The sequence below is a fragment of the Pipistrellus hanaki genome (assembly GCF_964339955.1).
Source record: "Pipistrellus hanaki genome assembly, chromosome: 2".
NCBI classification, from domain to species: Eukaryota; Metazoa; Chordata; class Mammalia; order Chiroptera; family Vespertilionidae; genus Pipistrellus; species Pipistrellus hanaki.
Window position 1 is genome coordinate 198,399,634 of NC_140504.1, and position 25,626 is coordinate 198,425,259.

A 25,626-nucleotide genomic window follows, 5' to 3' on the forward strand; every position below is an offset into this window, starting at 1 on the left:
GACAGGGCTGATCCCCTAAAGAGCTGAAACTGGGGCGCAGGCACTTGTACCCCTCCGTCACACCCGCCACTCACACAACCACAGTGGCCACCAGGGCAGCAGCCAGGTGCGTCGGTAGCCGAGCGGGTGAGCTGTGGCCCGTCCGCCGATGGGATGTTATTGGGCCTTAAAACAGGGGGGACCCGCCACACGCCGCAGCAGGATGGACGCGAACACCCGCCCAGGGAGGCCAGCGCCGCCGCCAGGCCTGCTCTCTCCGCCCACGGGCTCCCGGCGCCATGGGCTCCTCGGCAGAGAGCAGAGGGCTGGGCGGCAGGTTCTGGGGGTGCTGAGGGAACGGAGGGCGGGGGGTACTGTTTAAAGGGGACAGCTCCAGTTCCGCAAGGTGAAGCTCGGGGGACATTTGCACAGCCAGGGGACGTGCTAACGCTGCTGGCCGTACGCTGACCGTGGTGAAACTCTGAGTGATGTGCATTTTTTACCGAAGTCTTCTAAAATTAAAAAACCAGCCCTAGCGGGTTTGGCTCAGTGGATAGAGCGTCGACCTGCAGACCAAAGGGTCCCGGGTTCGATTCCGGTCAAGGGCACACGTACAGGCTCCTCCCCAGCCCAAGCCCTGGGCGGGGCGTGTGCAGGCCACCAATGGATGTGTTTCTCTCACATCGATGTTTCTCTCTCTTTCCCTCTCCCTAAAAATCAATGGAAAACACCCTTGGGTGAGGGCTACCAAAAAAACCCCAACAATAACAAGAAAAACAAAACAAAACTGGGGGCTCTGGCAGCTGGGACTGTAGGAGATCAGCGTCTCCTCCTGGCCGGGCCGCCCTCCTCGGCAGCACGGAAGGCAGCGACACTCTCTGGGGTCCTGACCCCGGGGAGCTGTCAGACCGACACCTGCAAAGACAGGGTTTCCTCGGCTGCAGGCAGGGTGCCGGTGGCCATGCGGGTGACACGGGAGCAGGGCGGTGGCTGGTGGGGTTGCGAGCTCAGCCTTTCACGGGGGAGGGAGCGAGCCGATGAGCAGACGCACACGAGAGCCGGTTCCTGGGGAGGAGGAGGCCGCGTGGGGAGGGGCCGCTAGACTGACCCGAGGGGGTAGGTTGGGTTGGGGGTTCTATTGGTTTCCAGGGGGCGGTGTGTTTACATGTGTCACAGACAGAAGGACCTGAAACAACAGCAATCTAGTCTCTCTGTTCGGGCCGGGCGCGTCTCAGGCGTGGGCAGAGCCGAGCTCCCACTGGAGGCCCTCGCGGTTGTGTGTGTGTGTGTGTGTGTGGGGTCCTTCCTGCCTCCTCCAGCCTCTGGTGGCTGCTAGCATTCCTTGGCTTGTGGCCGCATCACTCCGGTCTCTGCCTCCGTCTGCACCTCCCTGTGTGTCCGTGCGGCCTCTCCTCTTTGCAGGAGGACCCGGTCATGGGGTGCAGGGCCCAGCCTCCTCCGGTGTAACCTCAGCTTCATCCCACTTTTCCAAATGCAGCTACAGGCTGAGGTCTCAGCAGACATGGCCTCCAGGGCAGACACGATTCAATCCGCGTCAGAGGGCCGGGCACAGAGGCAGGGCTTCCCACCTGACGGCCAGAGATGCCTCCCGGCTCTCCGGCTGAGAGGCCCGGGGCCCAGCACCGGGACCGCGAGCGGCCAGGCATGCGGCCCCGTGTCCAGGTCTGTCCCCTGAGGGACCAGGGCTCCTGGCAGAGGGGGCGGTGCCAGGGCTGAGCCCGGGGAACACTCCGGTCCTGGGACGTCCTGTTTCCCAGGAAGCGAGGGCGCGATGGGGCACCGCGGGCGCCAGGAGGCTCCCGCTGCCCCGGGGGGGGCCGCTCCAGATGCAAACACGAAGCAGCCGCATCACCCGGCAGCCTCTGCCCTCCTCGCCCGCGGCGCACACCCGCGTGACTGACATTCCACCGCCGAAGAGACACGTCCCCCTCTGCCGCCGCGGCAGGCGGCCTGAGGCTCACCCACCTGCCGGCCGCTGCCCCGTGCTTACGTGGCCGTCTCAGGGGCAGGCCAGCCCCGGCCCGCACCGTCGGCTGTGGCGTGTCCTAGAGGTTCGCGGGCCCCCGCGTGGAAAACCTCCGGAAGGAGCCCCTGGTGAACACAGAGACGGGAGGGGGCTCTCCTTGGTGGCAGAGAAATGGTGGCATCAGCGTGGCGGCCGCCGTCACAGTGACACTCAGGCCAGGAAACCGGCAGAGGAAAAGGGGGTGAAAGCTGCGAGGAACGAGACGTCACCCCTCGAATTACCACCCGGAAAGGGACCTTCCGCAGATGCTGGTTCCCACAGGAAGCACTGGTCGCACATAGCGGGCCCGGACAGGGTGGCGGGGACACGTGGCTGACGCCCTCTGGGCCCGGGGTCCCCAGGGGCCCACAAGGAGTCCCCGACAGCACAGCGCCCACTCACGCCTTTCCTCCCCAAACTGAGGGGCACTCTGCAGAATGCCTGGGGGTTCTGTGACCTTCGACACTGCCAAGGTCACCACTCATCCATTCACTCACATTCATTTATTCACTCATTCATTTACTCATTCACTCATTCATTCACCCATTCATCCAGCCGTGAGCGATCAGATAAAAGCGGAGGCTCTGCCAGGAGCTTGCGACCACGTGGGCCTGGCTGGTTTTCTAACTGCTCCCTCTCCGGTCCCCCCCAGGGGCTCATCTGGTACATTTTGACCTGAACCCGTCAGCGCTCCGTGCTGCTGGGGCGGACGTGCAAAGTGAAGGTCAGCCTGGCTCACCCCGCCGGCAGGAGGTCTTGCCAAGACTGAACCCTGGCTTACCGACTCTCCCTGGCCGGGAGCGATGGCCTCCTGACCGGCGGGGCCCGGTGCTGCTCAGTCCCGGTGATATGGTTGTCGGTTCCAGTGATGTCATTGTGGAGAAGGTGTGTCCGGGGGTCAGCGCAGAGCCAGAGCCCCCAGGACGCGGCGATGGCCATTGGGACGGTGGGGGGACGCGATGGGGGGGCAGGGGTCTGTGTGGACAGCGGGGGCAGGTGACAGGGCTGATAGGAGGGAGGAGAGCGCAGAGACAGGCAGAGGCACACAGCCTTCCGTCAATGTCACTGTGACCCCAGGGGCGGGAGCGTGGGGACCAGATTGGCCTTCGAGGGCCTGAGTCATCGCCCTGGGCCGCGGGCAGGCTCCCAGCACGGGCTGCGGCTCTGCCTGTGGGTCCAGAGCCAGGAGCCCCGGCTCCCCGGCCGCCGAGCCCTGCCTCCGTCCCTGCCTCCAGCCGAATCCTCACGTCTGCTCAATGCTGCGTGATTTGTAAAGGGCTCTCATGCACGTTCCCTCTGGCAGACGAGCAAGCGGAGTGAAGTGATTGGCCCAAGGTCAATGAATCAATCAGCAGAGCAATTATTGAGCTCTGTCGGAGCGCGTGGTTCCGAGCGCCCCCCGGAGGCCTCGCGAGGAAGAGACGGGCCGGTCTGCACATAGACACACGCTGCACCTACAGCCCCATGCACACACAAAAATGGCACACACATGTGCACGCTTGTGCCCACACACCAGCACTCCCAGCTGTACGTTCACAGCACCCACAGGTGCACACACGTGCACACACCCTGCCCACACAAAGACATATTCTGCTTTCAGGCCAGGCAGAAGGGTTGGCACCACGGCAGTAGGCCCCCAGGCAGTGGGACAGGAAGTAGAACCCGGTAATTTATGGGGACACAGGACAGGGCAGGGTGACCGGCCTGGATGCTGGGCTGTGCAGTTCTCGAGGGGCCCGGGGTCCAGTCCCCTCCTGCAGCCCCCCGTTGGGGCCAAGGTCATTGCCTCCCAGGAGGAATCCCTGGAGGAAGGAGGGCGGAGGCCCCGTGCAGCTCGCTGCTGGTCCCCTTCCCGGAGGAAACCACCCCAGCCCTCACACGCAGTCACGCTGAGTGACGGAGGCAGAGATCGGAGCAATGGAACAGTGTCTCTCAGGGACACACAGTCTCGGCGATGCCCCAGGGATGGTTTGCCCACTGGCTGGGAGGCGGTTACCCGTATTCATGGTTTGGCACCCCGCTCCCGGCCAGCAGCACCCATGGCGGCTGTGGGCGCTGGTTCCGGCCCTTCTCCCTGTGAGCAGGCGCTCGGCTCCTCCGTTTGCTTTTCCATTCCCGCCTGCGGCCTCTCTCCGGGCCTTGCGGGGGTGGGGGGGGAGGGGGGCTTACCACCCACACCCTCAGCCTGGACTACAGGGCATGGCAGGTCTGGTGCTTTGATTAAAAAATAATAAAGCTCCGCTCGGCCTGGAGAAGGGGTCTGAGGGGACGCTCGGGGCTCCCTGCCTCCTCCGGCTGGACCACCCCTCCAGCAGCCGGGGATGAAGGATGGCCGCCGGGCTGGGCGCTCCCGGCACCCGGGAGCGCAGAGGGTGGGGAGAAAGGCCGCCAGGCTCCCTCTCCGTCTGGTGTCGCTCTGGGGGTTGCACGCTGGCCTGTCCCCGCTGGGCCTGGCGGTCCTGTGTTCCGTGCCGGCCCCTGTGCGGGAAACGCTGTCGGGAGAAACCTGTGTGCTGGCTGCAGCCCCGGCCCCCGCCCCGTCTGTGTCTGTCTCTGTACTCCCGGGGCTCACGGGGCCTGGTGGCACTTGGAAGTGCATGGGGAAGAATCAGAGGGGGCACCTCCTCACACGGGAAGGTCGTCTGCAATGTGGGTGCCCGTGCCCGCAGGCAGAGCCTCGCTGGGTGCAGCCCCACCCATTGTCTGCTGCCACGGGTTGCCATGGAGATGGGGCCAGAAGCCTAAACTTTGAGCGCCGGCCCTGTGCAGGGGGCGGCTCTGCAGCCGGTGGGCCGTGCAGACGGAGCTGGGCGCCGGGTTCCCGGGCCGTCCTCCTCCGGGTGTAGCCCGGCTCCGCCCTGCGGCCCCCGCCTGCCTCCGCACCCCGAGACTGCGGCTCTGGGGGCGGCAGCACAATGGCTCTCTGTTCCCGAGCCGGGGCGCCCCGTTCTGAGTCCCACGCTGCACTGCACACCGCCCGCTCCCGTTTCTCCTGCTCCCCTCCGAGGGGCCGTCCCCCCAGCAGGGACTGGGTGTCTCACACCCCTCCCCGCCCCCAGCAAAGCACAAGCCTCCGTCTTCCTGTCGGCTTGCCTCTTCCACCCGGAGCCACCGGCCCTGGCCCCACCCCTGGGCCCTCCTCCCTGCCCTCCCGGTGGTGGCAAGGACAGAGCCCAAGGCCACCTGCCCCCTTCCTCCCCCTGAGGGCCGCAGCCCTGGGCACGCTGCGGGGAGAGGCCAGTCCCGGTGGGCGAGGCCCTCCCTCAGGTGGCTGGCGGCGGCAGGCAGGGGCTCCCTGGGAGCTGGGGTGGGCAGGGACAGCCCGGAGCCTCATCACCACCCATCCTGGGGGAAGGGGACCCCCTAGGGCAGCAGGAGGGCCACGCACGCCATTGGCTGGGCCGGGGTAGTGGGACCGTTTGGTGCATCTATTTGTCTGTCTGTTGTTGTTAATATGATGGTGGCTGTGAGAGTTAGCGGTTCTGTTCCCAAGCCCCCCGAGCCTTTAGGTGCTGAGAGCCCGAGGGGAAGTGTGCACCCCCCCAGCCTGCTCTGCGCCCCAGCCTCCAGCTGCCTGGCCGTGTCAGGGCCCTCACTGAGCCTGCACGCCAGCCCGGCTGTCCTGCCCCAGGATGGGCCAGAGCCTCTGCTAACCAGGCTGAGGGCCGCCGCTCTGCACACCTACTGTGCGCCCTACTGTGCGCCAGCCGGTCGGAGGCTGCACCAGGCTCCTCGCCTGCAGACAGGCGTGTCCGGGCGGAGGAGCGGGGCCGCGGGCACTGTGGGGGAGCCTTCCCCTTAGCTTGGCCCTCTGATCCGTTCACCGTTTTCAGGGCTAAATATAGACTCCGTCTCAACAGTGAGTAATGCGGTCACGGGCTCAGCTGGCACCTGGGCCCGAGTCCCGGTGACAGCCTGTTCCCGGGGCCTGGCCCGGTGACACCGGCACGCCAGCCGCCGCCCGGCACCCCCTCCGGCCCCGGCCCTCTGTCAGATGTTCCCGGCCGCTGGAAGAGGCGGGAGGACACGGGCCATTACCACTGCGAACACAGCAGCCTTATCTGCAGTTCTTAAACGAGATGAGCAGTAAACTCAGCGTGCGTGCACCTATGTGCGCATGCGTGCGCCTTGTGGGCGGGTGTGCATGCATGCTGGTGTGCACACGTGCATGTGTGCGTGAACATGTGCGTGTCCTCTGGACGGTGGGGCTGGCCTCCTGCCTGTCCTGCTGTGGATGCCGGGAGCCCCACCCTGTCCCCGAGGCGGCCCCTCCTGGACGTGCAGTGGAGCCGCTCAGCCTCTGCGGAAAGGGCGTGGCTTCTGTGTCACCTCCCAAGTCTGAAATCCAGAAGCCGTCCCTGACCCTTCCGCCCCTGGTCCCCGTCCCCGTCCCCGTCCCTACCCCCGGCGCATGGCGTCCTGTGCGGGAGCCTGAGCTCCTGGCACAGCAGCGCCGGCCTTGGCCTCAGCCGATGCTCGGGCCGTGGTCCCTCCTTCCCAAGGGCACCTGCCAGAAGCCCCCTTCCCCCTCCATCCCTCCGGCTGGACAAGGAGGCGTGGGGCGCGTTGGCCTTTGCAGGGGACTGTGGTCCACGTTGGATCCCCTGCGTTGCATCAAACACTGTCCAGACCCCGAGGTGGACGGCTCGTCCCCCACTCTTTGGGGCCCGATCTTATGACAAACCCCCGCAAATACGGCCAGCAGAGCCCCTCTGTCCCCATCCCTCATCCCGGGCCCCATGATTTATGGCCCGGCGGCAGCTGGTCCCCGCACACTGGGATATGGTGGCAATTACCGGAGCAGAGCCCTGGGTTAGCGGGAACGGAGCACCTGTCTGTGGGAGGGAGTGGGAGCCCCACCTGGCGTGCGGCTGCCCGGGGACCGGGTCTGAACTGCAAACACTTGGAAGACGGGGTGAATGTTGACCTTGAAGGGGGAGAGGGCAGCTGTATGTTTCCTTTCCTGGGGGCATAGAGTGGACACGCTCTCAAGGTGACCTCATTGTCTCCCGCACCCAGCCCTCCTGGCAGTGGGCCCGGGTCCGCCCCGGAGTCGGCCTGCCCAGGGTCAGAGGGTTTATGGGACCGGTGTCCCCCCTGCAGGATGGATCCCCCCAGAGCCCTGACTGGAGGGCACACGGTTTGCAGTGGAGAGGGAGGAGCGGGGAGGGAGGGACGCTGAGAGTTGTGTGGGGCGGGGCATCCCCATCACAGGCGGTGGGGTGAGGTCCCCGGACAGCCATCTTGTGAGCTGAGCGTTCCTGACTTTCAAAAGATGCCGTTTCCTCCCGCCTTCACGGAGGACGCGGAGCGGCTGCGGCTGGAACACTCCTGAGGCGGTTGGCTGGAACCTCCCCCGAGTTCCGGTCTCCAAAGATCGGGACTCCTGTCTAACCAGGCCATCCTGGGAGAGGGTCACCCCCAGGGACAGCTCGCCCACAGCTGGCTTCGCGGGGACAGCCCAGGTGGGCGAGTGCCCGGCGCGGGTGGCTTGGCCCCGCTCGGTGGATAGAGGCTGTGCCCGGCCACGGGCTCAGTGGGTGAGCGTCCACCTATGAACCTAGCGGTTCCGGTTTGATTCCCGGTTTGATTCCCAGTTTGATTCCCGGTCTGGGCACAGTCCCGGGGCTATGGGCTCAAAGCCCGGAGTGGGGCATGCAGGAGGCAGCCCATCAATAATTCTCTCTCATCATGGATGTCTCTGTCTCTCTCCTTCTCCCTTCCTTTCTGAAATCAATAAAAAATACTTTAAAAAATAAGGTAGAGGCTGTAGCTGCCTTTGAAATCACCTTGACAGTGGAAACCTCGAAAGGCAGCCAGCCTGTGCTGACGGGGAGGGAAGGGCCTCAGGCTAACGATGGGTTTCCGTTCTTAGTGCTGAGTTGGGGGCAGGATTTTCCTGGAGCCAACAATCCCCCTGCACCTCAGGTTCCTGCCTCCGCCTGAGGGGGGCCGGCTGCTTCCGGTCCTCGCCCACAGGGGAACGGCGGGGGCTGAACAACTGCGACGCAGCTGCTCCCGGACCTTCCCTCCCGAGGACGTGGCTGTGGCAGACACGCCGCCCAGCAGAGCGGTCCCCCTGTGACAGGTTGAGGGTCTAAATCTGGCCGCGCCTGGGCCTCCGCAGGGAGGCCCCTGGGGATGGACGCTGGGCGCTCTGCTCTGTGAGGGGACCCTCAGCGCCTCCGCCTGGCCTGCCTCGTACCTGAGCCCGTCCCCAGCTCCTGTGGGCTCCTTCCCTCAGTGTGTCTTCCTGTCACCACCTCCATCGGCGTCCAGGAGGGCGGGTTCGGCCCCAGAAACAGACCCGGATCTTGCCATGGGGCTGGGCTGTGACCTGCCAGTGGCTGAGGGGCTTTGGCCCTGGAGCACTCCAGAGCGGTCTGCTGGGGGGTGGGCGGGGGCGGGGGAGGGGTGAGGCTGGAGGAAGGGGTGAGGCTGCAGGAAGAGGTGAGGCTGGAGGAAGGGGTGAGGCTGGAGGAAGGGGTGAGGCTGGGGGGAGTGGTGAGACTGAAATACTTGCCTTCATGATTCAGAAGCTCGTCCGCCCCGGGAATGTAGGGGAGGCAGTGCTGGTTTTGGTGAAAGCCAAAGCTGAGATTAAGTCTGCGCCAGAAGCATACACACTGTGAGACCTGAAGGGAGCCCAGGGACTCACACTGACCTGCCCAGACATTTCCCCTTCCATGTAGGAGGACAGTGTTTGCCTTTGAGAGGTTGCCGAGGTTAAATGGTATAACACACACCTACTGGGTGAGTCACATACTGAGCGGGCCTGGGACCAGCATCATCACCATCATCATCACCTCCAGTTGGTCACCACTTTCATCATCATCAATATTACCACCATCACCACCACCATCACCATCACCACCATCACCATCATCACCAGCACCACCACTACCATCACCATTACCAGCATCATTACCATCATCACCTTCACCATCACCACCACCACCACCATCACTATCACCAACATCATCACCATCATCACCACCACCACCATCACCACCACCACCACCACCACCACCATCACCACCATCACCACGATCACAATTTAACCACCATAACCAGCATCATCATCATTAGTACTATCATCATCACCATCATCACCACCACCACCACCACCATCATCATCACCATCATCCCCTCCAATGTTAGCACAACCATCACCATCATCATCTCCACCAAAATTATTGTCACTGTCATCACAATCATCATTACCACCATCACCATCACCATTACCATCATCATCATCATCATCATCACCATAATCACCATCATCACCATCATGATCACCATCATCATCATCAGGAGCTTCCGTCCCGTCACAGGAAGTACAGACACGGGATGAGCTCCTACTTTCGAAGACAGCGGGGCGGTCTCTCCATTGGGCCGGAGGGCGTGTGTGGCTGGAGGGTGAGGGGAGACAGCTGCCATCCTCCCTGCTCGTCCGTTAAACTGGCATCCTGTTCGGTCCCCTCTGCCAGCGTGTCTCCCTCGCGTCTAAGGGAACTGGTGAGCAGACAGGATCACGGGGGCCGGGGGCACTCCATCGCTGCTGCGGTGCGGGTGGTCCATATGGCAGAAAGCTTACCCAATTGGCAGGCGGACTTGGCAGGCCCGGAGCAGAGCCCGCTGTCTCACAGATGTGCCTAAATTGGGCACCGGTGTACGGCAGTGAGAGCTGCCACTATAAATAATGGGCCCCGGGCGGCTGCGCCGGAGGGTGGCACGCGGCTGGGGGCTGAGAGCTGGCACTGCCGGGGCCGCAGGTGCTCCATTCCTGCTCCTGGGTCACAAAAGAAGGAGGGAGTGAGGCCCAGCTTTCCGCTCGGTGCCCGGCGAGGCACCGCCCCCGGCAGACGGAAGAGGGGCCGGCGGGAGAGAGAGTCGTGTCCCGGTTATGCCAGCTCGGAGTTATTTCCCAGCAATCCCCTCGAGGACTGTACCCAGATGCCCAGTGGAGAGGTAACATCTGCTGTGAGACCGTGACCTTGGGAGGCCGCCAGAGAAATCTTGCATTCTGCCGCCCTCCGCCGGGACCGCACACGCGTGGCCCTCCCCGCGGGGCCTGCTGGGTCGGGTTCCTGGGGTGTGGTGGGTGCGGGGAAGGGGGGCTCTGCAAAAAGGGACCTCAGGACTGGGTGCCAGGCGTGGGGAGAGACGGGCTCACAGGTCTCAGGTGGAAGGGCGCGCACCAGCACCTCATGGGGGTGTGCCCACACCCGCAGGCTCTCGCTGCCCCTCGGGGCCTGTGTCACCTGAGGCCAGGTGAGTAAGGTTCTCCCTGGGGGGGCGGAAGGGGGGCGGGGGCAGAGGGACAGGACAGAACTCCCCTCCTCTGGCATCTGCAGGTGGGGCGCGTGGCCGGGGCTCTGGCTGCCCTGGCTCTGGAGGGGCCGGCCTCTCTGCCCCCCTCCCCCAGGCACACACAGCAGGGCGACCCCAGAGCCCCCACTGGGACCTCTGGTTCCCTGACGCCCCAGCAGCCAGTGCGCCTGCTGGAGTGAAGTCTGGAAAGCGGGAGACGTTTCCCAGGATCCAGCTGTCCCCAGCTTGCCCGGCCGCCTCCCCGCTCCCTGCTAAGTCTTGGGCCTCCCAGCTCCTCTTGCGTCCGTCGGGTCTGCCCCACGTGCAGGCCGCCCGCCCGGGGCTCAGCTCCAGGACTGGCCCAGCCAGGGCTCACTGCCCAGGGGAGGGCTCTGCAGGTGCGGGGGGCCAGCCAGGCCCCCACCACCGACTGGAGGGGCTCTGGGAAGGAGAGGGGCTGGGGCGCCCCTCCCTGGACTCGGGGCGAGGGCAGCCCTGGCGCCCACGGCCCCTGCCGGCCCCGGGTGTGGTGGTGGGGCCTGGGGCCTGTGTGGCCCCCACTCAGCCATCCCCGCGGCCCCCTGGGGGCGCGGGCAGACGCTCACAGACAGGACCTGGCGCTGGTGCCCTATGGACAGGGCAGGTCGGTGTGCCCCCGGCTGGACCCCTTCATCACGTGACCCTGTCTCATATCTCCCCTCCCCCTCTCTGTTCCCAGGTCTGGCTGTCCATCAGATCGTCACCATCACCGTCTCCCTCATCATGGTCATCGCTGCTCTGATCACAACTCTTGTCTTAAAAAACTGGTAAGGGTCCCCGCCCTTCTCCTCTGGAAATGGAGGTGTGGGCGTCCCGGGGGGAGGTGCACACAAATGATCCTACTTCTCCCCCTGGCGGCAGGCCTCAGCCGGGGGGCTGTTTCTCTGTGCCAGGCCCGGGCCCCTCTCATTCTGCAGCCCCATCCCACAGCCCCATCCCACAGCCCATCCCACAGCCCATCCCACACCCCATCCCACAGCCCATCCCACAGCCCATCCCACACCCCCATCCCACACCCCATCCCACACCCCATCCCACACCCCCATCCCACAGCCCCATCCCACACCCCCATCCCACACCCCATCCCACACCCCCATCCCACACCCCCATCCCACACCCCATCCCACACCCCATCCCACAGCCCCATCCCACACCCCATCCCACACCCCATCCCACACATCCCACACCCTATCCCACAGCCCCATCCCACAGCCCCATCCCACAGCCCCATCCCACAGCCCCATCCCACACCCTATCCCACAGCCCCATCCCACAGCCCCATCCCACAGCCCATCCCGCAGCCCCATCCCGCAGCCCCATCCCACAGCCCATCCCGCAGGCTGGCTGAGAGCGGCACCTGCCCAGGCAGCAGGCACTGCCTCTCTGCACCCTTTTCCCCGGAGCCAGTGCCTTTGGGTGCCCACGCAGGGTACAGGTGTCAGAGAGAGGGTTTTAGAGAGAGTAAAGGAGAGGGATAGAAAGAGAGGGACACTGATAAGAGAGACACATCAATACGAGAGGAATGTCACTGACCAGCTGCCTCCTGCACGCCCCTCCCGGCATTGAACCTCCACCCGGCAGTGCCCGGACCGGGACGCCAGCCAGGACGTCTCAACCACCGAGTCACACACTGGGCCCCCGCCCTCCCCTTCATTTCCCGCGTCGGCCTGGGCAGCGGCTGTGCTGGCCTCGCCGGCCCCCTGGCCTCGCTGTCCGGGCGCCCGGTGCCCGGGCTGGCCCAGCCTCCTCACCCTCCCTCCTCCGCGGCCGCCTCGGTGAGTCCGGTGACCGCTGTGCCCCGGGCCTGTCTGCCGCTTTCCTCCGGGAAATGGCCTGTTGTGAGGTCGGCCTCACTGTGCACACACCTGCCCCCCTGGAAGCGGGAGCTGCCGGTGATCCGTCCGCCCGCAGCCCCTCCCGCGCCAACGTGCTCCTCCCGCACCAGCTTCCTCCAGGGTGACTCCCCAATGCCCCCTGCTGGCGCAGACGCCACAGGGCTGTGGGGGGAGTGCCCCGCCTCCACAAGCGGAAGTTGCTAGAAAGCTGGTTTTCAGGGCAGCGAAGGCGGACAGGGGGCACAGGGGTCAGCGAAGGCGGATAGGGGGCACAGGGGGGTGAGTGAAGGCGGACAGGGGGCACAGGGGTCAGCGAAGGCGGACAGGGGGCACAGGAGGGTGAGTGAAGGCGGACAGGGGGGCCCAGGGGTCAGCGAAGGCGGATAGGGGGCACAGGGGGGTGAGTGAAGGCGGACAGGGGGCACAGGGGTCAGCGAAGGCGGACAGGGGGTCACGGGGGGTGAGTGAAGGCGGACAGGGGGCACAGGGGTCAGCGAAGGCGGACAGGGGCACAGGGGGGTGAGTGAAGGCGGACAGGGGGCACAGGGGGGTGAGTGAAGGCGGACAGGGGGCACAGGAGTCAGTGAAGGCGGACAGGGGGCACAGGGGGGTGAGTGAAGGCGGACAGGGGGCACAGGGGGGTGAGTGAAGGCGGACAGGGGGCACAGGGGTCAGTGAAGGCGGACAGGGGGCACAGGGGGGTGAGTGAAGGCGGACAGGGGGGCACAGGGGTCAGTGAAGGCGGACAGGGGGCACAGGGGTCAGTGAAGGCGGACAGGGGGCACAGGGGTGAGTGAAGGCGGACAGGGGGCACAGGGGGGTGAGTGAAGGCGGACAGGGGGCACAGGGGGGTCAGTGAAGGCGGACAGGGGGCACAGGGGGTCAGTGAAGGCGGACAGGGGGCACAGGGGGTCAGTGAAGGCGGACAGGGGGGCACAGGGGGGTGAGTGAAGGCGGACAGGGGGCACAGGGGGGTGAGTGAAGGCGGACAGGGGGGCACAGGGGGGTGAGTGAAGGCAGACAGGGGGGCACAGGGGTCAGTGAAGGCGGACAGGGGCACAGGGGTCAGTGAAGGCGGACAGGGGGCACAGGGGTCAGTGAAGGCGGACAGGGGGCACAGGGGTCAGTGAAGGCGGACAGGGGGGCACAGGGGGTCAGCGAAGGCAGACAGGGAGCACAGGGGTCAGTGAAGGCGGACAGGGGGCACAGGGGTCAGTGAAGGCGGACAGGGGGCACAGGGGTCAGTGAAGGCGGACAGGGGGGCACAGGGGGTCAGCGAAGGCAGACAGGGAGCACAGGGGTCAGTGAAGGCGGACAGGGGGCACAGGGGTCAGTGAAGGCGGACAGGGGGCACAGGGGTCAGTGAAGGCGGACAGGGGGCACAGGGGTCAGTGAAGGCGGACAGGGGGGCACAGGGGGTCAGCGAAGGCAGACAGGGAGCACAGGGGTCAGTGAAGGCGGACAGGGGGCACAGGGGTCAGTGAAGGCGGACAGGGGGCACAGGGGTCAGTGAAGGCGGACAGGGGGGCACAGGGGTCAGTGAAGGCGGACAGGGAGCACAGGGGGGGTGAGTGAAGGCGGACGGGGGGAACAGGGGATCAGTGAAGGTGGACAGGGGGGCACAGGGGTCAGTGAAGGTGGACAGGGGGGAACAGGGGATCAGTGAAGGCGGACAGGGGGGAACAGGGGTCAGTGAAGGCGGACAGGGGGTACAGGGGGTCAGTGAAGGCCGACAGGGGATGCAGGGGTCAGTGAAGGTGGACAGGGGGCACAGGGGATCAGTGAAGGCTCAACCCTCACCTCCTAGTCCTCCCTGCAAAATCAGACACATTGAAAAATATATATATTTTTTTATGTCAGAGAGGAAGGGAGAGGGAGAGAGAGAGAAACATCCATGATGAGAGAGAATCATTGATCAGCTGCCTCCTGCATACCCTCTACTGGGGATTGAACCCACAGCCCTGGCCTGTGCCCTGTCCAGGAATCAAACTCAGGGCCCTTGAGCCCCCAGGCTGATGCTCTATCCACTGAGCCAGATCAGCGAGAGTGATATCGGACACGTTTAAAATTCAAATTTTATTCTTAAAAAAGAGCTGATGGCTGGATGGCGGTTGATCTGAGGGCCTGGGAGTCGCTGCTCAGTGGAGATGGGGTGTGGCGAGCGCTGGAGCCACGGCGGGGGCCGGGGCTGGGGCTGGGTGCCCCTTGGTCCCCCGGCCCACACCCCTGTGCCCCCAGCTGCGCGCAGAGCGGGAACCCGCGGCGGAACGGCCGCCCGCGGAAGCTGGCCCAGCAGGAGGAGAGCTGCCAGAACCTGACGGACTTCCCGCCGCCGCGCGTGCCCAGCAGCCTGGACATCTTCACGGCCTACGGCGAGGGCCTGCAGTGCTCCCACGAGTGCGTGCGCGCCGCCGTGCCCGCCTACACCGACGACACGCTGCGCTCCGTGGGCGAGTACAAGTCCACGTTCAACGGGAACCGGTGAGCTCCGCCCGCCCTGCCGGCTCCTGGGCGCAGTGAGGTCCCGGGGCTGCGGACGGGGCTGCGGACCGGGTGGGGGGACCCTGAGGGTCCAGCAAAAGCAAGGGCCTGCCCCCCGACCCCCTGTCGGCCCGGCCCAGCCATCAAACCCGCGCCTTCCCGTCCGCAGACCCTCCTCCTCGGATCGGCACCTCATCCCCGTGGCCTTCGTGTCTGAGAAGTGGTTCGAGATCTCCTGCTGACTGGCCAAGCCTTTTTTACCTCCTGGGGCGGGGCAGACGCCGCGTGTCTGTGTCACGGTAGGTGCCGCTCAGCCCCTACCTCCCCCCCACCGTCCGTGACGTCTCTGAGCATCTGGCAGGGCTGGGCTGTGGGCTCCCCGCTGCCCTGTGAGCAAGGCCCCCTCATCCCAGAGTGTGTGTGTGTGGGGGGGGGGAGGGTAACTGAGGCACCCCGACCCCTCACCGGAGCTGTTTCTGTCCATGTCCGTCCCTCCCCCTGGAGGCCACCGCGGCTGGGCCTGCATGGCGGGGACATTAGCTCTGGCGCCGATGCCTGGACAGGCGGCCGTGAGGGCAGTGGCTAAGCGGCAGGTTCAAGGCTGAAGGCACCGCGTGGCCCAGCCCTCGGACGCCTGCGCCCTGTCTGCCTCGGGGAGACCCCTCCTCAGGGCCACGGGGGCTCCCTTGGCTGCAGCCAGACCAGCCGGGGGCCTCGCTCACGAACGGAGGGTCCAGCCTGTCCCAGGAACCGCCCCCCAACCCCCCACCCCGGCCGCCCTGGCTGCGGGCCACACACCCACGGAGGCACGCCCGCCTTTGGCTGCAGGTAGCGCCTGCCCCGGGGATGGTTCCCTCACATAGACATTCACATAGCTGCTCACAGGAGCGCTCTTTGTTTCTGCAAACTCCCTCCATCCTCCCAGCGCCCCCTTTCCAGAGGGTGGTCACGTGACGTGCCCGAGGTCAGGCAGGACCTGCCGGGCTGCCTCCCGCAGGAAGGGCGCACAAGGGCAGGGTGAAGGCGCCTTGGAGGGGAGGAACGGGAAGGGACGGGGCTTAGGGCGCTCGCTCGGCGTGCTCTGATTGGTGGTTTCATGTAAGGCCCGTGATCAGGGGCCTAGGGACCTAGGAATCGGGGGCTCAGGGTATCGGGCAGGTGCTGCCTGGCGGTTCAGTGCACAGTCCATGTCAGGTGCCCGGGTAGGTGCTCAGGAATGTCGGCTGCAGGTGCAGTTTAGGGCACTCTCTGTCCCCCAGTGGGGGGAGAGAGGATCCATCGAGTCCGGCTGTGGGGGTGGGCAGGTCACCCCAGACCCCCAGCCTCAAGGTGATGGCCCCCCTCCCCGACGGTGCCCAGGGAGCTATTTTGGGAAAGCCCGGCTTACAGGAGGGGACGCCCCCTGTCCGGAGACCGCCCCCCACTGGCTGCGGACGGCGGGGAGGTGAGGGGAGAAGTGCCCCCAGGACCGCAGGGCGCCTGCCCCCTCAGCCTCCGGCCTGCGGGCCGAAGCCGTGGCTCTATCGGGCCACCCCGGTTCCCCTTTCCGCAGGCGAGAGCTGGGCGGGGGGGAGGGAGGCGCCTTGTTAGCCCTGATGGACGCCTCAGGATTCTGTGCCCTGTGCCCGGCAGCCGCTGATGGCTCACCGGGAGCCGCGCATTCGGGCCCGAGGCGCCCCGATTCCCGTAATGAATGCCTGGACATGCGCCTCGGCGAGGGCCGCGGGAGGAGGGCTCAGGTTTACCGGGTGCTGTCACCCTTACACAAACAGCAGTTCCCACGGAGGCTGTAATGAAGGTCCTGGAGCCGGGCGGGAGGCGGGGGGCGGGGGGGGGGGGGGGGGGCGGGGTGTTCGCCTACGGCCTCACCGCGAAGCCTCAGCAAACACATTTTCTAGGAAGATGGGTCCGTTTGTCACCACCCCTCTGTCCGCTCCCACGGACCCACTGCACGTCGGGGACCCAGACGGGGCCCAGGGCGCCCCCTGCAGGCGGGTGGTCGGCGACGCCCCAGAGGTGGCAGGGTTCCCAGACCGGCAGTGTCGCCCTGTCCCCGGATTCGGCCTCTGAGATGGGCCCCTGGAGCCTGGCCCGGACGCCTCAGGCTGGCTCCGCGCGGCCAGCTCGTCCGGATGCCCGGCAGGACGAGAGGACACCACGGCCTTTCCCGCGCCCAGGACGGCGGCCTCAGACTCAGGCCCGGGGCGGCCCTTGGCTCATTTCCTGTCACTTTTCATACAGTCATCGTCAGAAAACCCCTCAGCGCCCAGACCACTCCATTCCCTTCGAGGGCCGCTCCACCCAGCCGGAGCCTGGGACGTGGCGGAGGTCCCCGAAGCCCCGGAGTGACCCGTCCTGGGGATTGTTACTTCCAAACCACCGGAGCCCTGACCTTCTGTCCCCCAAACACGGCCGGTCGGCCACTCTGTCCCTGGAAGGGGCACTCAGACCCTCAGGAGCCCATTCTCCCTGAGAGAGCCCAGCGGGGCCCGGCGGGGAGCAGCCCTGCCCGGGGTGGATCACCCCGCGGCCAGGCTCTCTGTCCTCCCGGTTTTACAAAAGCAGACGCCGGTCCTTAGCCCGTGACCCACCCGTCCGTGGCGTGGAGCCAGTGGGGTCGGATTAGCCGAGTCAGAGTTGACCCTGGGTCCCCAACTCTCGGGTCACAGGGCAGCACATGGCTTCCTGTGGGGACGCCCTGTCCCAGGTGACCTTCTCCGGCCGGGGTGTCGGGGTGTTGGGGTTCAGGCTTCTGTCTGGGCTGCCTGTCCCTCCCTAGTCCCTCTCGGGGTCGGTGCCCAGCTGGGGCTCAGCAGCGGAGCCTCCGGAGCAGAAACTCCGAGTCCCCCCCTGAGCTGAGCGCACAGCAGGGTTTTGCAGGAACAGCCAGGCCCGGAGGGGCGGGTGCAGGCTCCAGCCTGCCTCCAGGCCTGCTGGGGGTGCAGGAACCCACTCATCTCTGCAGGAAGCCCGCCCTGCTTTTATTTATTTTTTAATTCTCACTCAAGGATGTGTTTTTATTGATTGGAGAGAGAGAGAGGGAGGGAGAGAGAAACATTGATCAGTTGCTTCCTGTATGTACCCCAACTAGGGATCAAAGCCACAACCTAGGTGTGTGCGCTGACTGGGAATCGAACCTGCAACCTTCTGGTGTAGCGGCTGATGGTCCAACCAAACAAAGCCACTGCAGGGCGAGGAAGCCAGCACTGCTCTTAGAATAGCAAAAATAGCAAGTTAAGGCTCAGGGTTAGCATGTCCGCTTTCTCTCTCTCCTCTCTCTCCCTCTCTCCCTCCCTCCCTCTCTCTCTCTCTCTCTCTCTCTCTCTCTCTCTCTCTCTCTCTCTCTCTCTCTCTAATGTTGGGTAGCAGCAGATGCCTATGGGTTAGAAAGAGGCTCCTGCCCCCCAGTGGCCCTCTGTCCGTCTTCCAAAAGGCCCTCCGTCCTTCCCTCCTGGGTGCCCGGCCCCTTCAGGTCCTCCCAAGCTCTGCAGGGTCACAGCTCTGGGGTTTGTCCAAGGCAGGGGGGCTGTGGGCCCATCTTCCGAGGCACTCACCCTGCTGGGTAGCACCTGCCACGTCTTTGTGGCCCGCTGCCCTGGCCGCCTCTCCCCAGCAAGGTCACCCCTGGGGGCCCAGTGGGTGGTTTCCGCTGCTCCCCAAAACCCCTCCGAGGGGGCCAGCAGAGCAGCGGACCACCGAACCCCGGTGCCCCCGCAGGCGAGGACGGGCCCGCACTCGGCCCTGGAGGGGAGGAGCTGGAGGAGGGGAGGAGCTGGAGGAGGGGAGGAGCTGGAGGAGGCCTGAGCGTGCCCGGGACGCCTCAGTCCCCAGCCGGCTGGGTGACCATGCGGAGCCCTGACCCTCCTGGCCGGGAGCTGACCCGGCTTCTCTGTGGCTTCCGTGATGATCGAGGGCCCGGGCCCCCTTCCCACCTGGGGTTCTGGGTGTGTCCGGGCCGGCGGGCACCCTCCTGTCCTGAGGACACGGGTGGCCGTCAGCCGGGAGCACAGGGACAGGCTGGCCCTCCGCCCGCCGCCACGTAACCGCCTCTTGTCTTCTTCCCGCACAGGATCCCGTGGGAGGACCTGTACAAAACTCAATCCCACTTCCAACCCTCAAACCGGACTGTCGGCGGGAGGCCCCGCACCCGCGGCCCGGCCGGGGGGCTCCAGCAGGACGGACGCTAGAGGCCAAATATATTTTTATAGAGAAGCTCGCGCCCACGGGCTGCCCTGCCGCCACCCGGAGGCCGAGGGCGGAGACGCCGGGCGGACCGGAGCCGGGCAGCGGGCCCAGCGCGGAGGCGGGACGCCCCGGGACGCGGGCGCTGCCACGACGCTGACTGTGCCAACAATACCAATATGTGCCATGTGGGGCCCGGGGGCCTGGCGGACGCCCAGCCGCGGCGCCCGCCCGCGTGGGAGCCTCGCAGGACGCTGGCGTGGGCACCCCTTCTGAGAGCCGTGTTTCTGGGGAATGTCGGTGTATATAACTATATAAACACACACACGCGCACACACACACTTTTTTGTACTGTAGCAATTTTTTGAATATCTTCGATGTTCCTTTTTAAAAAAACAAGTGTTAACCGGTCACCAAACCTGATTTATGTAACCTGCTTAGTACGGACGGGATACACTGGTGTTTTCTACCTTGCACACACCCACCCACACACACACACACACACACACATGTATACGCGCACATATATATATATGCATATACTGGACACGCAGTCTGAGGGGTCCGGGTCCCTCATTGCCACCGTCCTGGGGGACCCCCTCCTTGGCCCACGGGCCCCCCAGTGGCACGCCCCGCGTTTGCCGGTGGTGGGTGAGAGGCCCCCGGCACGCGGTGCGCCCCTCTGGCCGGGTGAGGAAGGAAGGCCGTGGTTTTATATACATACATCTATATAGACGTATATATACGCACACACGTCATGTTACCGTTTTCTACCTGACCGTTGGAAGAAGCTACCAAGAGCCATGTGGGTATTTCCGTAGCAGCCGCTGCCCCGGGCCCGGGCGCGCCTCGGGCGGGGGCGGGTCTTGGCCATCCCGGTGTTCTCCAAGCGTAGACCCAATTAAAGGCTTTTCCAGCTCCAGACGTGAAAGGCTGCATCCTTACCACGTGTGCGTGCGTGTGTCGGAGCAGGGCTGGGCAGTGGCGGCGGGCCCAGGTGGTTGGAAAACGAGATGCGTCCTCCGTGGGCGGGGCCAGGGCTGCTCCCGCGTGAGCCACGCCCGGGCGCGCTCTGTGCCTTCCCCGCACATGCGTGGGCAGAGGCCGCCGGCTCTCGCTGGAGCCCAGGGGTGACCCTGAGTCTCGGGGGGAGGCCACAGCAAACACAGGGCCACTGGGTTCCCATTGTTGCGTGTGTGTGTGTGTGTGTGTGTGTGTGTGGCGGTCCACGATTTCCACATGTGGCTTCCCGGTGGAAATAGGACCCCACACCGAAGCCTGTTCACGGATCCCAACCCACAGCCATGCAGAGCCTGCCCTGGCCCTGGCGGGGGCACCCTCGCAAGCCACACCTCTAAAGGTGCCGGTGCCCAGCTTGCTGCCAGTAGGGGGAGCTGTGGGAGCTGGGGCACCATCAGAGGACCTCTTCCATGAGAGGACTTGCCCAAATCCCGTGTGTGTGTGTGTGTGTGTGTGTGTGTGTGGCTTCTCTCCTATAAGTGGCCCACGGACAAATGGATTTCACCAGGAGGGCGTGCACACACCAATCTGGGTAAAAGGTTAGCAGTCAGGCCGACCGTGAACCTCTCCCCACTCACTGGCTGGGCTGGTGACACCCTGATCCCTCCGGAGCCCAGGTCCCCTCTGATACACCTGGGTAAGTACCGACCAGGGTCCCCGGCCCACCGGAGGCCCTCTGGTGCAGGGCAGCTGGCCTGGTCTGGGGATCCCTCCTCCTGTGGTCACGTCCACGTGTAGGCTCAGCCCCTCCCAATCCTCACGCACCTGCTGTCCTTTCCACCTGACTGAAACTCCGCTGCAAACACTTTTGTTTACAAGTTCCGAGTGCTCATGGGAGGTGCTTGACCACGGCCAGGACGGCTTCCTGTCCCACGGGCTCAGCCCCCAGAGCGGGTCGTCTGGACGGTCCTTCTGCTGTCCAGTCTAATTAGCATATTTGCTCTTTATTATATAGGACATCCTATCTAATAAAAGGGCAATATGCAAATTAGCCATCACTCAGTCACAAAGATGGCGGCACCCTTAGCCACAAGATGGCGGGCGCCCAGTCCTCTCAGCTCTGCCAGAGTCCCCCAGTTCCGGGGGGGCAGCCACTGAGAGCGGGTGGCATGAGCGGCCTGGCAGAATGCTTGCTTCGTCACTGCGGCAACTAGCAAGTGTTCCGTGCCCGGCCGAGGATGGGCCTCTGGGCAGCGGGCTCGGAGCGGCCAGGCCCCACAGGGAGCTACTGGAGCACGGATTCATGCGCAGGGCTACTGGTGTATATATATATTTTATTGATTTCAGAGAGGAAAGGAGAGGGAGAGAGAGAGACTTCAGTGATGAGAGGATCATCATCAGTAGGCTGCCTCCTGCACACCCCCTCCTGGGGATGGAGCCCACAACCTGGGCAGGTGCCCTGACGGGGAATGGAGCCCTGACCTCCTGGTCCCTAGGTTGATGCTCAGCCCCTGAGCACCCGGCCGGGCCGGCCCCCTCTTCTGCTGCTTCCCTGTTTGGTCTGTGATCCTCGCGGACCAGGAGGCCAGGCCGGCCCGTCTCTGGCAGAGGAGCCGGGGCTGTGCTGGGCCGGGGCGGGCAGCGTGCACAGCCGGGCGGGGTCTCCTGAGGTTCCATTTCTCAGTGGCATCAGCACACGCCATCGGGGGGCCCGTGACTGACACCCTCCCCCTCCCCTGTCCGTGCACCTCCGCACCCACGGGGCCATCGCCCCGCCTCCCCCGCCAGCCTGAGGTCACGGTGGGGAGACTCCGAGCCCGGGCTCTGGGCCGTCCGGCCGTCCTCGCTCTGCGTGTGCGTGTGCGTGTGCGTGTGCGTGTGCAGAGGACACCACTCCTGTGTGCCGGGGAGATCGCCTCTCTGGGGCTCGCCAGCCGAAGCCGGTCCTCACACCCGCCCCGAAGGCGGCTCCCCCAGCAGCACCGGCCTCGGCGTTGCCGTCCTCCCGGCCACGGTGACTCATGCGTTTCTCGGCTGCTGTGCGGTGGGTCTGCTGAGCCATATTGTTTGTGGATTGTTTGTTTGTCCTCCGTTGTCAACAGCACAGCCCACGCGCACGAGCCAGGCTCCCCGTCTGAGGCGCTGGGTGCTCTCCGCTGGCGCTTCCCCCGCCACCAGCAGCTGCTGTCCCCACGCGGGGCCCAGTGCGTGTCCGGGACACGCCGCGTTCTTCCCGGGGTTTCCGGTGGCGCTGAGCAGGCGGGCCCTGTGAGCAAGGCCCAGCCTCCGCTCCCAGCGGGGAGGGACGTGGCTGCGGGGCTGGGGGTGAGGCCTGGCTTTGGGGCCTGGCGCTTCGGGGTCGAGCTTGCACTGGAACCAAGGGTGAGGTAAACGGTGGCAGACACAGGTCCTGTCTCAGGTCACCCCAATCGTCAGCCAAAGGGAAATGTTGACTCCAATGCTGTGGGGAGGTCGCAGACCGCAAGCTCACCCAGCCCCTCTCCGGGGTCCGCGAGGTGAGCGGTGGGTGTGGGGGTAGCTGTGAGCAGAGCCTTCCTGTGTGCCAGCTGGAGCCCCTTCACCGAGGAGCGGCCGCCCAGTACGGGCCCTCCAGCTCTGACGAGCTCCCACACCCACACCGCATTCTGAGTCTCCCCGGGGCGGTCAAGCCCGTGGGCAGTGGCAGGCGGCTGAGCTGTGCCCGCTGTGGCCCCGGATCAGGCCGTGACTCAGGAGGTGAGGGGGGTGGCCGGGCCCTAAGGGGCCACGCACTCTGTGAACAGAGGGGCCGTGGCCCACAGACATTCCATTTGCGTTTTCACTCGCATGTGGGTGCGTGTTCTCCCGCAGCCCGAGGGTGACGGACCCTCAGCAGACGGACCCTGGGCTCCGGAGGCGGCGTTCCGTCCATCCAAGGACGATTCCAGCCAGGACGGCAGGGAACGGCCTGGCTCAGCCGGGGGCCGGCCCCCCGGGCAGACGGAACACGGGGTGCCCGGCAGTCGTGGGTGCGGGAGAGGCGGGCACTTGGGATGGAACTGTGATTGGCGAAGACACGCAGCCAGTCGGGGCTCCAGGAAAGTGTTTTCTTGGAAAGCAGGAGTCATGTGACCCCTCTCTCCTCTGGCAGCTCCGGGGAGCCGTCCTGTCTGGCCTTCCCGGGAGACCCAGGCTCAGGTGCCGGGGCCGGAACAGCCCCTTCCGTTAAAATGATCGCATGGAAAGCGGGTCAGCCGCCAAGGCCAGGCGCCCGCCACACCCTCGCTGGCTCTGCGGAAGCTCTTGGGCGGATGGACAGACGGCCTGGCCGCTGAGCGTCTCCTCGGACACGAGCGATGCTGCCGAGGGTGGACGGCTGGGAGGGGGCCAGGCGGTCCCCTCTCCACCTGACACTTTCCGGAGCCAGCTCACTGCGCACAGTTACAGCACGAAGGGGCACCCGGGACCCTCCGGTGCCCGTAATTCCGCGGAAACGGCTCGCGGAAGGCTGACCTTGTGAGGACGAGCCGCAGCCACTCCGCCCCCAACCCCTCCCCAGGCGGCGCCAGAAGCCGCTGCGATGTGGGCTTCATTTTTAAAAGTCCAATTCGCTCTCCATGCGTCTTTGCCGGCTGAACTCCACCGAGCAAACCCCCCGGAGCATCCAGGCGGCTCCGATGACGCGGGAAAGCCCGCCAGCCGCTCCCCCCGCTGCTCCCACCCAGCGCGGCTGCCGGGCCTGTGGGGGCCGGAGTGCATGTGGGCACCGGGCACAGGGGCGGGGCCTGTGGGTGCCGGGGGGGGGGGGGGTGCGTGTGGACACCGGGTGGGGGGCTGTCGGTTGTGCGGGGGGCTGGTGAATGAGATGCTCATATAAGCTGCCCGATTCTGGGCTGGGTTTTTCCAGGGGCCCCTCTCCGAGCCCAGACCGGAAACCGGAGCGTCCGCCGCCCTTCCCGTGTCCCAGAGAACTGGAGGAGCGTTGAATCTCCAGGCTCCTCACGGGAATCTAGTTCTTATTTTTTAAAAGTACATTTTTATTGCTGTCAGAGAGGAAGGGAGAGGGAGAGAGAGACACATCCATGATGAGAGAGAATCACTGATGGGCTGCCTCCTGCACACCCCCCACGGGGGATTGAGCCCGCAACCCGGGCCTGTGCCCTGACCGGGAATCGAACCCTGACCTCCTGGTCAATGCTCACCCCCTGAGCCACGCCGGCCCGGTGCATCACATCAATTTAGAGAGAGCCCTCCCTCTGCCCGCCCCCTCCCTGCCGAGCTAACCATGGAAAGGGAACACCACTAGCGATGGGTGGTGTTGGTTGTAAACCTTCGTTGTTGAAAGATGTCCCTTCCCGGCTAACTCCTCCAGCCCTCCCTACCCCCACCCAGTCCCCCACGCCCCACTGTCCGTGGCGCGGGCCAGGCCTGTCCGCATGAAGGTCTGTGGTTGATCACCTCCCAGCCAATCTCCCCTCCCTGCCTTCCCCCCGAGACCCCGTCCTCTAGCCCAGGCCGCCATGGCTCTGGGTCCACCCGCTCACCACTCACTGGGTTCATTCGGTCCCACGTGGGAGTGGGGTCTGTGACCTTTGTCTTTCTCTGACCCGCATGGTTCTCACAGCATCATCCGATCCAGGTGAATTTTTATGACGACGGTGACCGAGCTGCGGCCAGGCCCCCAGCCCCCAGGCCCCCAGGCTCCCAGGCCTCAGGCCCCAGGCCCCCATCCCCAGCCCCTAGGCCCCAGGCCCCCAGCCCCCCAGGTCCCCAGGTCCCAGGCCCCCAGACCCCCGAGCCTTCAGGCCCCCAGGACCCCAGCCCCCAGCCCTCAGGCCCCAGGCCCCTAGCCCTCAGGCCTCCAGCCCCCAGGCCCCCAGCCCTCAGGCCCCCAGGCCCGAGGCCCCAGGCCCCAGGCCCCAGGCCGCCAGCCCCCAGCCCCCAGGCTGCCAGCCCCTAGCCCCTAGGCCCCCAGCACCCAGTCCCCCAGCCCCCAGGCCCCCAGATCCCCATCCCCAGCCCCTAGGCCCCAGGCCCCCAGGCCCCAGCCCCCAGATCCCCAGCCCCAGCCCCTAGGCCCCCGGTCCCCAGGCCCCAGGCAGGTCTCGCTGACGCCCGCAGACTGGGTGGCACTGGCATCACCAAGCAGCTGAGAGTGGGGAGCACCCAAGGGTTTGAAAAGGAGCCCCCTTTGCTCTGTAACAGTCCTGCATGGAGGTGATTCATTCTGTGAGCGACCACCATTATGCCAGGTCACCTTGGGGAGGGGTGTTAATGAGCCTTGGGTCCCTGGCCCAGCTTCGTCCTCCCGTGAGAGGGGATCAGGCTACAGCGGCTCCAGGAGCCAGGCGGACCCCGGCGCCCCCGCCCCGGCCCCGCTGGCTCCCTGCCCAGGCGCCGCGGTGAGTGACGGCCGGCCCCGCGGCCCCTCCTCGGAAACATTATGCAGGAGGTAATGAGCACCGGATCACGCTGCCCGCCTGGGGCTGGAATTAGCGCCTAAATCACAGCGACGTGGCAGGGCCATGGAGTGAGACGCGGCCGAGGCTGCATGTCAATGGGGCCCGGCCTTCCGGGGGGACGTGGAGGAGGGACAGGGGCCTGGAGCTCCCGCTCAGGCCGAGGCGATGCATCGGGGCCGAAGGGGCTTGTCTGACCGGCTGCCAGGTCTTTCCCAGGCAAACGAGCCCCTCGTTCCGGAGCCGGGGGCCGGGAAAGGCTGGGAGGACGGGGCCGGGGGAAGGGGAGAGCAGGGGCTCTCTGTGTCCGGGCGGAGAGCCAGCACCACCCTCCGGGCTGGGGCGGGGCGGGCGGGGCAGGACCTGCGGGCTC

At 65.7% G+C, this 25,626-nt stretch overlaps 1 protein-coding gene across 4 annotated transcripts in view; it reads left to right on the top strand.

Moving 5' to 3' along the window:
• Positions 1 to 19,766, top strand: part of AJAP1 (adherens junctions associated protein 1) — a 66,319-nt gene extending 46,553 nt beyond the window's left edge. For all 4 annotated transcript variants that reach the window (XM_084873237.1, XM_084873236.1, XM_084873238.1 and 1 more), the window contains 4 exons: positions 11,037 to 11,124; positions 14,431 to 14,673; positions 14,843 to 14,972; positions 18,743 to 19,766. In XM_084873237.1, coding sequence (XP_084729363.1) covers positions 11,037 to 11,124; positions 14,431 to 14,673; positions 14,843 to 14,915 — 404 coding nt within the window. In that variant the 3' untranslated portion in view covers positions 14,916 to 14,972; positions 18,743 to 19,766. The remainder of the gene's footprint in view (positions 1 to 11,036; positions 11,125 to 14,430; positions 14,674 to 14,842; positions 14,973 to 18,742) is intronic.
• Positions 19,767 to 25,626: the final 5,860 nt, after the last annotated feature.